Raw genomic sequence first — 15,613 nt, forward strand, 5'->3', positions numbered from 1 at the left:
TGCAGAGAAATTGGACTAAATGTCTATCCCCCCCTCCCCCAGAAACTTGGCATGGTGGTTGAGGTTCCAAGGGGTCACCTTGGGGTCTCCCAGGTGAGTTTGCTTTCACCTGACTGGTGACATTTGTCTTCCCCAAAGCATCTGCTGCCAATTGTCCCACGCCCTTGACTTCTTGCATCAAGTCACCACGAAGAAATAAGATGAGATTCCCAACACGAGGACGAGACTCAGCATTTAACCTTGTCATTGTTTTTTTTACTGCTAAATCAACATAAAATAAACCTCCTTTTTATAATATATATAAAAAAAAATGGTACCAGGGATTGAATCCAGGAGTGCTTTACTCCTGAGCCACATTTCCAACCCTTTTTATTTTTTTATTTCGAGATAGGGTCTCACTAAGGTGCTTAGGGACCTTGCTAAAGTCGCTGAGGCTGGCCTCCAACTTTTGAGCCTCCTGTCTCAACCTCCCGAGTTGCCAGGAACACGGGTGTGTACCAGGGCACCTGGTTCCTCTTTCTGATTCTCTTTGGTCCTTTTGAGGCTGAACTAATTTTCTTTTCATGCTAATAATGTGTCCTTTTTCTTTTCTTTTTTGAATTTGAACAAATTAAATATCTGCTTATTGTTTGCACCAGCCCCACGCAGAGCCAGAAAGAGGGGCAGGTGAGAGGAAGGAGTTTTACTTCCTACAAAAAAATTTTTTTTTTTGGAGGGGGTCCCAGGGACTGACTTCAAGGGCCCTGGACCCCTGTGCCCCTCCCCAGCCCTATTTTGCATTTTATTTAGAAACAGGGTCTCACTGAGTTGCTCGGGGCCTCAGTTTCTGAGGCTGGCTTTGATCTCAGGATCCTCCTGCCTCAGCCTCCTGAGCTGCTGGGATGAAAGGTGGAAGCCACTGCGACCAGACCTTCTAGGTGAATTTTTAAAGAGGAAATAAAGGACTCTCTCTTTTCTGGGTTAAATAGCTGCAACGTCTCGGGGAGTCTGCCGCTCTTTCTTGTACTTTACTGTGACCAGTGGGTTTGTCCTCTCCTCTGGACCCTTCCAAGCAGACTCTGCCTGGAGCACTCTGCCGAATAATGTGAGGCCACCTCCACAATTCCTTTGTGACATTTCAGAAGTACAAAACTTCATCAAAGAAAACTTTGAAAATAAGCGTACTAAAGGTTATTTATTCGTTTACTTATTCGCACTGGGGATTGAATCCCGGGGTACTTAACCACTGAGCCCCAGCCCCAGCCCTTTTTATTTTTGTTTTAGAAACAGGGTCTCACTATGTCTCTCAGGCCCTCGCTAAGTTCCTGAGGCTGGCCTCCAAACTGCCATCCTCCCACCTTGGCCTCCCTAATTGCCAGAATTGCAAGTGTGCACCACCACGTCTGGCAATAGGTTTTGCTTTGATCACATGCAGACCGTGATTCTCGCACATCGATGTGCATGTCTGTGTCAGTTGTTAGAATAAATACATGCATACTTCCATCCATATTTATAATCGAGTCCAGTCTTCTTCCATATGAAATGTGGCCAAAATAGCAGATGAACGCCCGATTGGGTTATGCAGTCATGATTTTTCCAAAGGCAGTCTCTGTGCATAGTCCCTGGATGATTTTTTTTTTTTATTTTTTTGTCATGGTAGACCATTGCAAAATATTATGTTCACATCCTTGCTCATTAAAATAATAATTACAAACAGCCCTGGGGAGCTGCCAGTCCCAATTGCACATCATATTCTCTCCAAAAATATCCAGCAGTGGCCAGATCTCACCTTGAGTTTGGACTACTTTCCTTTTTTCTTTTTTCTTTTTCTTTTTTTTTTTTTTAACTTTTTCTGTTTTTTGTTACTTCAATATTTTGCTATCACTGCAAATCAATAAACCCCAGCAAGAAAACTCGCTTTTTTCCTTTTTGCTTTTTGCACATCTTCTGTTCCGTTGGTCATTTTGAAGCGTCTGTTTGGGTGCTTGGCCCTCCTCGGTCCTGGCTGGGAGAGCTGAGCGCTTCCCTCCTACTTTTCTGATGTTTATCAAGCGCACCCGGCCATGCCGTGGAATGCCCACTGATGGGCGTTCTTTGGTCCGTTTGACTTTTGCGAGATGAGCAACAGCAGATCTTGCAAGGATGCCGAGCGCACCTGTCACGCACGCCCGTTTTAGGGTCGGAGCGAAGCCTGGGGGACGCTCGCTGGACCTTCCTGAGCCCTCCGATCCCTAAGGCCGCCTGTGCGCAGAAGAGACAGAGAGAGATGCTTTTGCGGGCGGGCACGATGCTCCTCTTGAAATATCCTGCCTTTTCTTCTTCTGTTCCTTTTGCTGTTCTTTTTCTTCTGATGTTTGTGTGCAGGAGCTGGGACCTCGGCCGGGAGCAAATGCTAGGCCACGGCTCTGCCTCCGAGCCACACACCCCTCCCACCAGACACCCAAATGTCCCCGCAGAGAACATTTCCCAGCCTTGGGCACTGTCCCTGGGCCACCTTACCAAGGCTTCCGCCCGCCCTGAATTAATAATAATAATAATAATAATAATAATAATAATAATAATAATTAATCATCATCATCCCTTGGGCTCCAAGGCTGTGGCCTCCAATAGGGAGGCCGGGCCTCCTCGGCCCCGGGCGGAGCAGGCGGTGCCCGGTGGCGTTCTTCACTGTGTCCTGTCGCTGGTTTTCTCCGCAGATATCCACGACCAGAGCAGCAAGAAGCCGGTCATGGTCTACATCCACGGCGGCTCCTACATGGAGGGGACAGGCAACATGATTGACGGCAGCATCCTGGCCAGCTACGGAAACGTGATCGTCATCACCCTCAACTACCGGCTGGGCATCCTGGGTGAGTGAGGCACGCAGGACGGACGGACGGACGTCTGCCCAAGGCGGAGCCGGTGGGGATGGGCAGGGACCGCTGTGCGTCGCGACTGGCGTCCTGCGTTCGAATCCTGCTCCTCCGCGCCGGGATCAGCCTGCCGTCGGGCTCAGCCGTTGTGGGGGAGACGGGGACGGGCCCTGCCTGGACCCACGCCGCTCGCAAAAGTCCCTCAAGACCCAGGGCAACTTGGATCGGAGGGCTGCTTCTTCCTCGAGCTCGTTGATTCCTAAAGGGATGGTCGGCACCTGCGGGGTCCTGGGGTCGCCGTGACCGCTCGGCCTAGGTGCTTTCCTTTTTCAGGGGTGGGTAGTCTTCCTGGGTCAGGGAACAAAATAGTGCCTCTGGTTTCCTAGCTCGAATGTGGGACCGGGGACGTTGTCCTGTGCTTCCAGCTTTAGGTGCTGAAACTGAATTCTTCTGAGGACTTGGCTCATTTTGTGATTTAAAGTCCGGGCGCCTTGGGGAAGGTCTTGGCGATTAGAGGTCACGTGCATTACTGAAGCAGTCCGTCTGCCTCCTTCCAAGTGAGGTGGGGAGGTTAGACTTCACCACCCAGCTCCAATCGTGGTCTTGCAGAGCGTTGCCAGTTCACGTCTGTGTGAAAATATGTGTTTTCAAGGTGAAATAATAATAATAACAAGTTTTAACAAGGTGGTCCTGGACTTGGTACTGAGCTACCATCTTCCAGGGAACTGAGGCCGCGTGAAGACTCACCCCTCCAAGGCTGATTCTGGGGATTAAATCAGAAAGATGTCAGACCTATCACTCAGGGTGACAGGCAGGAGCTGACTGAAGGGATGGAAGGGGAAGGGGACACTCTCAAGGGACAGAGGGGTCCTCTCAGAGAGGAGGGGACAACAGGCCTCTCCTGCATCCAGTTTTATGGGGTCCCAGGGAAGTTTCCAGAGAGTCCCGCCCAGGTCCACCTCCTGGCTTTTGACGGACAGCAGGGCAACCTCAGACTGTCCAGCCCCCACGGCCGTGGCCACTCTGGGTCACCTTGCCCAGGCTGGCTGGCTCTCACTGGCCCCTGTTCCTGCAGGTTCTATGGTGGAGGAATGACCCTGGTCTCCCTGGGCCCTGGGACCTGGTCTGTGTCGGGGTCACAGAGTCCCCTTCAGGGTCACTGGGTTCCTCTGGGACATGATTTCAGGCTGCGTGTCTCCTGCAGGCAGCAGGCGGTTGGTGAGGAAGGGGACGTGGGCTGTCCACGGAGGCCCGGCAGGGCTGCCGGCCAGCGGCTCCTGGGAACAGAAAGCCCGTGGGGTCAGCTCATCCCCTGGACCTTGGGTCCCACCACCCACGTCCGTCTGTCCATCCTGTAACCAAACGAGACGTGTGTGTCACAGTGTGGTCATGACACAACATCAGATATGAATTAAAAGGCACAGAAATGCAAAGCCCACCCCCCACGGGGACCCTTGGACCCCAGGAGAAGGTGGCGCATCCTGCCAGGGTGGTTTGGGCTGGTGGCTCTGGCGGCCAGTGGCTGAGAGTGGACGCTGGGCTTCTTGGGGGTTCACAGAGGTCTGTCCTCACAGAGAGGTGGGTGAGGAAACCAGGCACGAGGTCCCTCAGGTGGTCTGGTCCCAGCAGGACCTGTGGCCCTGCGTCCCGAGGGCAGCCCTGGCTCCTGGCTGGCCCTTCCTGGGAAACCCTGTTTAATTTATTTTTTTAAAGAAGCGAGAATATAAAGGAAGAGAGAGGCTGACGGATATCTTCCTACCGCTACTTCTGTTCCCAGCAGAAAACCAAGATGGTTGTTTCTGAACTTTTCTGTTTTCTCGCCAGGTGGGTAAAGAATACAAGACCGCGGCTTCCCCCACGTAAGTGGCGGAAAAGTCTCCTTTCCCATCCTCTTGGTGTTTAATAGGATGGTGTTTTTTTTTTTTTTTTTCTTAACCCAAAAGGAATAGTAAACAGGTGATTTAGGATAGAAGTGGAAACAGGAATCCGGAAGTGGAAAGAAGAACATCGATTTATGATAAGACTCACCTGAGCTAGTACCTTCTCTGCCTCTGTTTATGGTGTGGAATCCAGGACCCTCAGTAAATTCCTTTTTGGAAATATTGTTAGTATTAGTACCAGGGATTGAATCCAGGTGTGCTTAACCACTGAGCCACATTCCCCAGCCTTTATACACACACACACATATATATATATATATATATATATATATTTTTTTTTTTTTTTTTTTTTTTTTTTTTTTTTTTTTTTGAGTCAGTGTCTGACCATGTTGCTTAGCATCTCTGAGGCTGGCCTTCAACTTGCGATCGATCCTCCTGCCTCAGCCTCGGGAGCTTCTGGGATAACAGACTTGAACCCCTGTGTCCAGAGGGTCAGCTGACTTTCTGAGTCTCTTTCCCTGAGTCAAAAAAGGAGTAGATTCTCTACCTTGCTAGGGGATTGTGGAACAGTAAAAAATTTTAGTGCTTCAGAATATCCCTGGCAAATCATAATGAAATAACTCATTCTCTTATTATTATTATTATTTTTTTTGTCGTTAGAGATGAACACCATACCTTCTATTTATCTTTTATGGGGCACTGAGGATGGAACCCAGTGCCTCACACGTGCCAGGCAAGCGCTCTGCCACTGAGCCCCAGCCCCGGCCCTCTATTATCTTTTAATTGGAAATAAATTTTAAAATTATGTTAAATATCCACGGATTCCTCTAGAAGTTCCTTCGCCCACATCCACGGCAACCATTAATACACACACCTTACCTTTTCTATCATTATTCAGGTCGTTGAGCATCTTATTACTGCTGCTACTGGTCCCGGATTCTAACGCAAAGGGCCCACGATGTATCTGCTAAGATCTATCAAAAATGGTCACAGAGCCGGGCACAGAGCCCCGCGCAGCGGTGCGTGGGGTGATCCCAGTGGCTCGGGAGGCTGAGGCAGGAGGATGGCGAGTTCAAAGCCAGCCTCAGCCACTTAGGCAGGCCCAAAGCAGCCCAGTGAGACCCTGTCTCTAAATAAAATGCAAAATAGGGCCGGGGAGGTGGCTCAGTGTCGGGCCCTCGCTTGGCCTGGGGGCGGGGGAAGCTCTGAGTTCAGCCTCTCTTGCTGCAAATGACGGACTCAGAGAAAAACAAAGAGCAACAAAGAGCAACGCACCCTCGCGGAGGCAGCTTGATTCCAAAGTGCTCATCAGGCACTTGTGACCCGGGAACGAACCCGGCCCCCTGGGCACTTTTGTCCGTCCGCGGGACTTTTCCGTGGGGACTCTGCAGGCCCAGCTGCCCAGCCACCCGGCCTGGAGCCCCGTCATTCACTACCCACGCCCAGGACTCACGGGCAGGTTGTTCCGAGGCAGCAAAACTGCCCGGAGGTGCCCGGGCGGGTGGCGGGCGTGGTCCTCAGCGGCCAGCGCCTGTGGCCTCCAGGGTCTTGGGAGGGATGCAGGGTGCTCAGTGCGTTCGGCGGAGCGTCTTCCGTCCAGGCTGCCCTGCGGCTTCGCCTCGGCAGCAGGGAGAGCGCAGACCGGGGCTCGGAGTCCAGCCCCTCGGTCCCCGTGCGCAGCTCCGCGGTGGCCGCGCCTGCTGAGGACGCACCCGGACGCCTGGCTGAGCCGGGGCTGCAGCCTTTGCCCCCTGCAGACCGTCGCCGGCTCCCTCTCGCCCTGCACCTCCCACACCGCGTGTCCCACTGCCTCCCCAGGAAGGTCCCCCAGGTAGAGGCCGGCAGGACGTCCCTCCAGGGCTGAGGCCGCGTCCGCTGCGGCTCCTGCCTGGGCCCGTCGAGGATGGTGCCTCCACCTCGGGGTGGCCTCCTTTCTCTGAGCTGCCCGGCGCCTGTCAGCTGGTGACCCCGTCGCGGCTCTGCCATGGTCCCCATGGATCCTGTCCCTTCGTCTGCTTTAGGATGGACACAGCGCGGTTCACAGCCGCCCACCGCCTCCCCGCCGCAGGGACAGGCCAGGTCTGAGCTCTGGGTCCCGCATGGTTCCTTCCATCTCAGCCAGAGGCTGTTCGGGGTCGTCAGAGAGGAAAGCTGGGTTGGAGTCAGGTGTGATGCGGGCCTCAGGGAGGCCGCAGTGTGTCCTTCAGGGTGGCCGATGGCACTGGGGTTGCTGTGGAGGGTGCTGTGCTGAGTCCCCCGAAAGACCCCGGAGAGGGAGGGACTGCGTCCTGCCCACACGGGAGTCAGTGAAGGGCCTCTCCTGAGCAGGGGACGTGGGTCAGCATCAGGCGGGAGTGATGTCGAGTCACCTCAGGGTCCATCTTGATTCACTCAAGCGCAGAGGGACTGCAGCACTGACCCGTGGGCGTCAGATGTGCTGCCGGTAGTAACGAGCAAAAGGCGAGGGGACTGCGCTGTGTGTCCACGTGGTGAGGGGCAGGTCCCTGCTGTGCGTCCACCTGCTGAGGAGCAGGTCCCTGCTGTGTGTCCACCTGGTGAGGAACAGGTCCCTGCTATGCGTCCACCATGGTGAGGGGCAGGTCCCTGCTGTGCGTCCACGTGGTGAGGGGCAGGTCCCTGCTGTGCGTCCACGTGGTGAGGGGCAGGTCCCTGCTGTGCGTCCACGTGGTGAGGGGCAGGTCCCTGCTGTGCGTCCACTGTGGTGAGGGGCAGGTCCCTGCTGTGTGTCCACGTGGTGAGGGGCAGGTCCCTGCTGCGTGTCCACGTGGTGAGGGGCAGGTCCCTGCTGTGCGTCCACCGTGGTGAGGGGCAGGTCCCTGCTGTGCGTCCACGTGGTGAGGGGCAGGTCCCTGCTGTGCGTCCACGTGGTGAGGGGCAGGTCCCTGCTGTGCGTCCACCGTGGTGAGGGGCAGGTCCCTGCTGTGCGTCCACCGTGGTGAGGGGCAGGTCCCTGCTGTGCGTCCACCGTGGTGAGGGTCAGGTCCCTGCTGTGCGTCCACGTGGTGAGGGGCAGGTCCCTGCTGTGCGTCCACTGTGGTGAGGGGCAGGTCCCTGCTGTGTGTCCACGTGGTGAGGGGCAGGTCCCTGCTGCGTGTCCACGTGGTGAGGGGCAGGTCCCTGCTGTGCGTCCACCGTGGTGAGGGGCAGGTCCCTGCTGTGTGTCCAGTGTGGTCATCAGAAGCTCAGGTGGATTTTCTGTTCCACAGATGGACCCTTGTTCCTCACTCTTTCCATGAGCACATGATTGACAGTTGCCTTTGGACCTGGGGAGCCTGCCCTTGGTGGCCCTTGGTGGCCCTTGGTTGCCTGGCGTCCATCTCGACGTTGGCGTTGGTCCACCAGAGCTCTGACGTCCCCGTCTGACCTTTAGCAGTGTGGGAAACACCTAAGCGCTGTTCCCCGTGGCTGTCCTGTACCCTGGCTGTCCCCGACCTCAGACCCTCCATGTCCATGGGTTCCCGCCGCGGTACCTTTACGGTCTTGAGCGATGTCACCTACGCTCTGCAGGACGTTTCCCTGGGGTGATTCTGGTCTTGTAGCCATTGCAACCTTCCGTCCCAGGGAAGGTTGGGCAGTGGTGGGTGGAAGTCCTGATTCTCCCTACGGCCACCCATGGCATGACCGGGGCAGGTGCTTTGGGAACGTCACTCAGAAATGACCCCTGGAGCCAATCACGGACAATTAGGGAGCCAGCGCCGGAAGGAACCGTTGAGGTGACGCCAGCAGTGTGCCTGCTCTGTGCCCAGTGGCTCCAGGGCTTTTGCAGGGTCTCAGCTTCTCCCCGACAGGGACCACGTGTGGACCAGGCTGGGAGGCGCCTGGGCTGTGCAGCTCTGTCTATGATGCATGTTCAGCGGGACGCGTCTGGACGCTGCTGGGGGACAGCGTCCTTCCTCCCGAGGGGCAGACTCTGCAGCCGCGGCTGCGCCTCTGTGGGCAGGAAGGGAACGTCCTGCAGATCTTGCCGGGTGGTGGCCACGCGCTGGACGCACATCTGCGGAGCAGCTTCACGGAGTGCTGCCGCTCCTGGGTCCGTCCCGCCGTCCCCTCTTTAGATGCTAAAGGTGCAGCCCCCCGTTTGGGGTCAGACCTCTGTATTTTCCTGACGCTGTGCCTCGCCTGGCCCTTCTGGATGCTTTAGGAGGGATTTCTTCTAAGTGGCTAATGAAGCCTCGCTCACGTCTGCAGCCAGGAGGGTCGCAGTGTCCGCCTCTGAGGTCCAGGGAGGTGACCTGGGGAGCCCCGGGATCCGAGGCACTGGATTAGGGCTTTCCTCTTGCGCCTCCTAGTGGCCACACACGGCCATTGCGTTCCGTAGATTTACGGATCTGGTTAGAGGGGTGGGAAAATCAGGGGCCAGGGTTCTGCCCCCTCCCCAAAAGGCAGCTGGGGGCTTCTCCGGTGGGAGAACAATGACAGATAAAAATTGCACGAATGCACCACATGCGGCACCATGGTTCGCTAACTGCACAGACAACCCAGTGGCTAAATGGCACTGATTCACAGTTGCGTGGCCCCGTGTTTTCTAAGTGTGTGGCGGAATGTTGAAAATCTGCTGTCCGAGCCATTTTCAAGCGTCTGCTGTGTTGTTATTGTTGCTAGGTGACGGAAGACGTCTCTGGAACAGTTTGGTGCTGTTTATCTGAGCCATTGGACCTTTGGACCCACGTCTGTCTTTCCCCACCCTTAAGTCCTTTGGCTCTCTGTTTCTATGGATCAACTTTTTGGGATCCCTCATGTGCATGCAGTATTTGAGTTTGTGACCCTGGCTTATTTCAGAAAGTAATATCTTTTAGGCTCGTCCATAGTATGGGAAATGATAGCATCTCCCCTTTGTTCTGGCTGTGTAGTATTTCCTTCAGGTGTTTGTACCTTGTTTATTTCCAATTTTTTTTTTTAAATTGGTGTATTTTAGAATTACACAAGGGAGGGATTTCTTGTTACATCTTTGAACACAAACACAAAGGAACAATGTAATTCAGCCAACATCCTTCCCCAGCACTGTCCCTCCCTCCCCTCCTTCTTTCCCCTGGTCCCTTTCCTTGACTCTTCTTCCTTTGATATTTATGACATTCAGTCACATCTTTCTGTTCCTTTTTCCTGTCTAGCTTCTGCATATGACGGAAAGCCTATGACCCTTGAGTTTATGATGTGGGCTTATTTCGCTTAACATCATGGTCTCAATTTCCACCCTCTTTTCTGCCAGTGACATAATTCATTCTTCTTTAAGGCTGAGTAATATTCCATTGTGTATGCACAACACGCTGCCTTTATCCATTCTTCCATTGGTGTATACCAAGGCTGGTTCTACAGTTTGGCTCTTGTGAACTGTGCTGCTGTAAACCTGTGTCCCCACAGTTATTTATTATTTTTTTATCATTGTTTATTAGTCTGTAATGTTTTGTTTCTTCTGTTGACGGGCATTCGGGTTGATTCCACACCTTGGCATTTGTGAGTAGTGTGTCTCAATCTGCCTGGGAGTTCAGTTGTCTCTTCAAAGACTAAAAAAAAAAAAATTGTGTGGACCCAAGTCTCAGTTTACATGCATCATCATGCTGTGGAGAGTTTCCCTGAACTACTTAGAAATTGCTGCTGAATTTCTTAAAAGAGACTGGAATTTTATTTGCAGAGTGTAGCTATGTGTGGAGATCAGAATGTTCTAACAGAATTCCTGGGACCCTGGCTCAGCCGGATACATAATGCGCAGTGCCCTCTTCCCAGAGCGCCATTGAATTTTGCATTGATCGCCCCCCGGGAACATGCCCTGTCCAGATGGCGCTTCCTGGAAATTCTACTTTCAGCGCAGAGTCTCTTAAGACAGCTCGTTCTAAAAGCCGCCTCAGTTTGCTTTCTGGTCCATTTTGCTTAATTTGCAAAATTTGCTTAATTTGCGCTGAGGGCGGATGGCTTTCCGTGGATAAAGACGGTGGTGTCTGTCCCCCAGGGGACACAGGGACCTAAGTGTCTCTCACGGATTCTATGGGGGGACCAGAGGTGGCTGCCATGTTCCCGTGAGAACATGGAAATCGAGAGGCCAAGTCCGGGAGCTGGGTGGGTGTCGGCTGGAGAGGGAGGATCATTCCATTGGCAAAAAGGTCTTTAAACGACCCCTGAAAGATAAAGAGAGCGGTGCCTGGAGAAAACCATGCTAAGCCAATCAGCCAGCCCCCCAGAACAAACCCAAGGCTGATTTTTTTTTTTTTTTTTTCTGATAAGCGGTTGCTAATTCACAATAAGGGGGGTGGATTATTTTGCATTTTTAAAAAGTCACATCAATAAAATAAAATAAAATGAAAAGATTCCGGAGGTTGATGTGCAGATGCCCGCTGCGCAGATTCTGGCCTGTCTACACCCTCTTCCCACCACTGGCCTGCGAACCAATCGTAGCAGGTGCAATTTGCCACAAGCGTGAGCCCATGTCACACTGCTGTCAATCGGGGCTCTGGTGGGTGCCCAGTCCCGCCCATGAGTCAGAAGCACCACACGCGGACCCTGGTGGAAGGAGGCCCAGCCTCCTGGATGGTCATGCAGCCTGCAGATCGCAGCCAGGGGAGGCAGGGAGGCCTGCAGAGAGCTGGCCTCGAGCCGTCACACGGGGACCAGGGCGTAGCTGGGTGGCAGGACGACCCTGGGTTCAATTCCTGGTCGGGCAAAATAAAAAAAATAGAGAGAGATTGATTGACATAGCTGCATCCGATCACAGGGTCAGGATGACGTGTCCTTAGATTAGCAAGTACTATGGAAATGCCTCTCTGTGAACCGAGAGCTGTTCCTCAGGGGAACACCGGGCGGCGTCAGGGCCCCTTGGGGGTCAGATGCGTTCCAGGCGGAGGACCAGCCGCGGACTAGGCGGAGGTTGAGGTGGAGGACCTGCCGGGCCTTTGCGGGAATCGAGGCCGAGCATCGGCTGGGCCTCCGCGAGGTGGACGGCGGCGGGCTCCAGGCCTCCTGCTCCCGATTCGGGATCCCATGCCTGAGTTTCTTTGCGTTCGGTACGATGGCATTTAGGACGGCCTCAAAAATAAGGGAGGGGAGGCCGAGTCCCGTGCAGGCAGGGTGGACGCAGGTGAGGCGGACCGACACGCGCTTCGCACACGAATCAGCACGTGCTCCCGGGACGCTCCAGCGTGCTCGTGACGCACTCCTGGGCGTGCAAGGTTCGCACACGCGTGCGCACAGGTAGGCGGACACACCGGTGTCGGCCTTCCCGTCTGTACAAAGGGCCTCCTGGGTACAGCCTCTTCTTGACTGCACCAGTTTTCTTCTGTCCTCCTCCTCCTGCTCCAATTCCTCCTCCTCTTCCTGCTGCTCCTCCTCCTGCTCCTCCTCCTGCTCCTCCTCCTCTTCCTCCTCCTCCTGCTCCTCCTGTTTTTCTTCTTCTTTGTTTCCTTTTGTTATTCTGCATGAATTTCTTGGCTCTCGGTGTCTGGCTAGGTCCCTTTCTCACTTTCGATCACATTTCATCAAATGTTCTCCTCAGGGATGTGGATCCAGCCTCAGCACTTCCTCCGGCACTTCAGATACAAGCGGGAGACTCTATTGCTTCCCATCTGGCTCTTCTATTTAATTTATTTTACGTCCTAATGAGTTGCACCTGACAGCAGAGGGCATGGCTGCATTTTGACAGATCAGACATAAATGGAGGGTCGTCTCTCATTTTTCTGACTGTCCACGTTGCAGGATCACATGGTCATGCAGTCACACCTGCACATGAGTCACCATGTCTGTTCACTCCACTGTCCTTCCTACCCCACACCCTTCCCTGCTTCACCCCCTCTACCTCATGTAAAGCAACTCTGTTCTTCCCTATCCCTCATCCCTTACTGTGAATTAGCATCTGCTGATCAGAGAGAACATCTGACCTTTGGTTTGTGGGTTTGGCTTAGCATGATATTCTGCAGCTCCATCCATTTACCAGCAAATTCCTTTATTTCATTCTTCTTTAGGGCTGAGTAATATTCCATTGTGCATATGTACCACGTTTTCTTTATCCATTCATCTGTTGAAGGGCACCTAGGTTGGTTCCATAGCTTAGCTGTTGTGAGTTGAGCTGCTATAAACACTGACGTGGCTGTGTCACTGTAATGTGCTGATTTTAAGTGCTTTGGATATAAACCAAGGAGTGGGATAGCCGGGTCACATGGTGGGTCTATTCCAAGTTTCCTGAGGAATCTCCACACTGCTTTCTAAATGCAAATCAAAACCGCTCCTCATATTTCTTAATAATCTTCTGCCCCTGAGCATGGAAATAGCCCTTGGAAATTATCACCAGCTCCTTCCTGCCTTTTATTATCTGTGTATGTTATTTAAGATTTCTTATACCCACTGTATTTATTGAAAGCATACAACTCAGTGTTCATTAGCATATCCACAACTTTGTGCCATGATTAACACCATGTGTATATACATTTTTGACATTTCATCAGTCTGAGGAGACATCCTGTATCTATTTCCCTGAGACCTCAAGAGTTGGCAACTACTCTCTTTCTCTCTGATGATTTGCATTTTCCAAACATTTAAATAAATTAATCATGCAATTTCTTTACTTGTTTTCAGGGCTTATCTCTGTTGTGGGCTGGATACACTGTATCCTGCTGCAGAACAGGCAGTATGCTGTATTTTGTTATTTTTTATGACCACGTAATATTCCATTGTATTAATATGCCATGATTTGTTTATTTATTCATGTGCTTGTGCACATTGGGCCTTTTCTCCTTTTCTTAATTTGGATAATATTATGCTGTAAACATGTATGCACACCTATTTCTCTGGACCTATGTTAAATTTCTCTTATGTATGTGTCTGCCGGTCAAATTGGTGGGTCATGTGATCTAAATTCTTCTGTACCTCCCAAATCCATTTACAGTCCACCTGCACTGTTTTACATGAGGGTCATGTTCCATCCTAACCAACATTTTTGCTTCTCTCTTTTACTAGAACCGTTGCACTGAATGCAAATTGGTGTAATACGCTGATAATAATTTGCAGTTTCCCACTAGCAAAGGAAATTGAATTAACTATTCATGAGCTCATTGGCAGTGTGTACTCCTATCTGGAAAAACATCTATTCAGAACCTCAGTTTTAATTTGCTGGCTTCTCTTTTTATAATTGAGGGTTAAGGCATTTTTTAAAAAAAATAGGATATTCCAGATACCCTTTGCTTATCAGATGCAGGATCCACCACGTATGTAGGATTTTGATCCTACCTAGTCGAACGGACATTTCCAGCCAGTGGTGTGTCCACGACCTTCATTCTTCATTTCACTGAGCAGCAACTTTTAAGAACGACTCTTATCTGTTCGAACGGACTGGATGCATTTCCACATCTCACGAATCCCGTGCTCACTGTGAGCCCCTTGGCTTTCCCAAGGGTCCGAGCTGCCCCGTGATTGCAGAGACCCCAGACAAGGAGAAGGGGTCATAGAAGCATAGCCAGGACCCAGCAGCCATACGAGGGTCTGCAAATAAGGGTCCAGTTCAGTGAGTTCACCCAGGGGAAGAAGGCCCTGACTCTGCAGGATCTCCATTGGCAGGTGGGAAAGAATCAGCCCCTCCATCGGAGGCCGCCATGGCTGCCCACATCTCCAGGCCGGTTCGTTCATACATCCACACGCGGGTGGGACGCTGTCCCCGTTTCGGGTCAAGCACCCAATCCACGAGGTCACCTGGGGGTTCGGAATTCGAGACCACAAGAAAAGGAAAGAGAGGGAGATTCTTAGGTAAGGGAGGTGGGCGGGCGATTTTACCCGTACTTAACACAGCTGGTTGCTTCTGGGAAAGCACAATCGCAGATTCATTCTGTCATTTATTCAAGATACGCATCTAATGTATATATCTAAAGGCTAGGCTGTCACTGGGATATATGATGCGTGCTTATTCCATGATCACACATCATATGTGTTTAATATCCACCTCTATATAATCCAGTATATATAGGATATATATAATATGCATTCACATCCGTACATATATATTATATACAGGTTAATACACCTAAAACATATACATGCTAATATATTTTAGATATGTAATATACATGTTAATATATTTTAGATATGTGATATATATCCCAGATAGATATATGTGATGATGACTAATTATATTATATATCCTATATATCCTATATTTTATAATGTATTATTGGATTTTATTTTAGTTATTTTAAGTATCGTATTTTCACATATTATATATGATATTTATATGTATTATATGTAACCAATATATGTTGAATACATAATATGTATATATGTACTATATAGGTATGTATAATATATATAATACATAGATGCATACTGTATGATATTAAATATATGTGCATATCATACATATTAATATATATTTATATGTACATATTAATACATATTTTACATGAATTATATGCATCATAGATATATAATGTGTGATAGTAGAATAATCGTATTATCAAATATCCAATATATATCATTTTATCATATATAATATATATTGAATTGTGTATATTAGATATATATTAGATAGTAGAAGAATATGTGTATCCAAAATATATGCCTATAGTTATAATTATAAAGAGACATTCGCATTTGAGGTGTATATCGTATGTTCACATGTATGTACACACACACACACACACACACACACACACGTGTAGAAGAGCCTGCTATTTGCTCATGGCGTGGAGTCTTCTGCAGCCAGGGGGGTGTAGACAGAGCAGACCCAACGTAAGCAAGGGGAAGGCCTGGCTCGCCCGGGGGGAAGAGGGATTCTGCCTAGGGATGTCAGGGAAAGGCACAGGGCGCGGACATGTGCGAGCGAGCCTGAGGGCACCTGGGCATTATGGGTGGGATGCGAGGTGTCCCCGAAAGCTTCTGTGTCTCTGCAGGAGCTTTGAGAGGTGAGAGGAC

The 15,613-nt window shown here is 51.1% G+C and overlaps 1 protein-coding gene across 2 annotated transcripts in view; it reads left to right on the forward strand.

Annotated features, from left to right (window-relative positions):
- The window catches only part of NLGN4X (neuroligin 4 X-linked), a 239,876-nt gene that overhangs the window by 92,602 nt on the left and 131,661 nt on the right, over positions 1-15,613 (forward strand). For both annotated transcript variants that reach the window (XM_079123141.1, XM_079123142.1), the window contains one exon: positions 2,676-2,828. In XM_079123141.1, the coding sequence (XP_078979267.1) occupies positions 2,676-2,828 (153 nt within the window). The remainder of the gene's footprint in view (positions 1-2,675; positions 2,829-15,613) is intronic.

This window comes from Sciurus vulgaris (assembly GCF_902686455.1).
Source record: "Sciurus vulgaris genome assembly, chromosome: X".
In the NCBI taxonomy this organism is placed as follows: domain Eukaryota; kingdom Metazoa; phylum Chordata; class Mammalia; order Rodentia; family Sciuridae; genus Sciurus; species Sciurus vulgaris.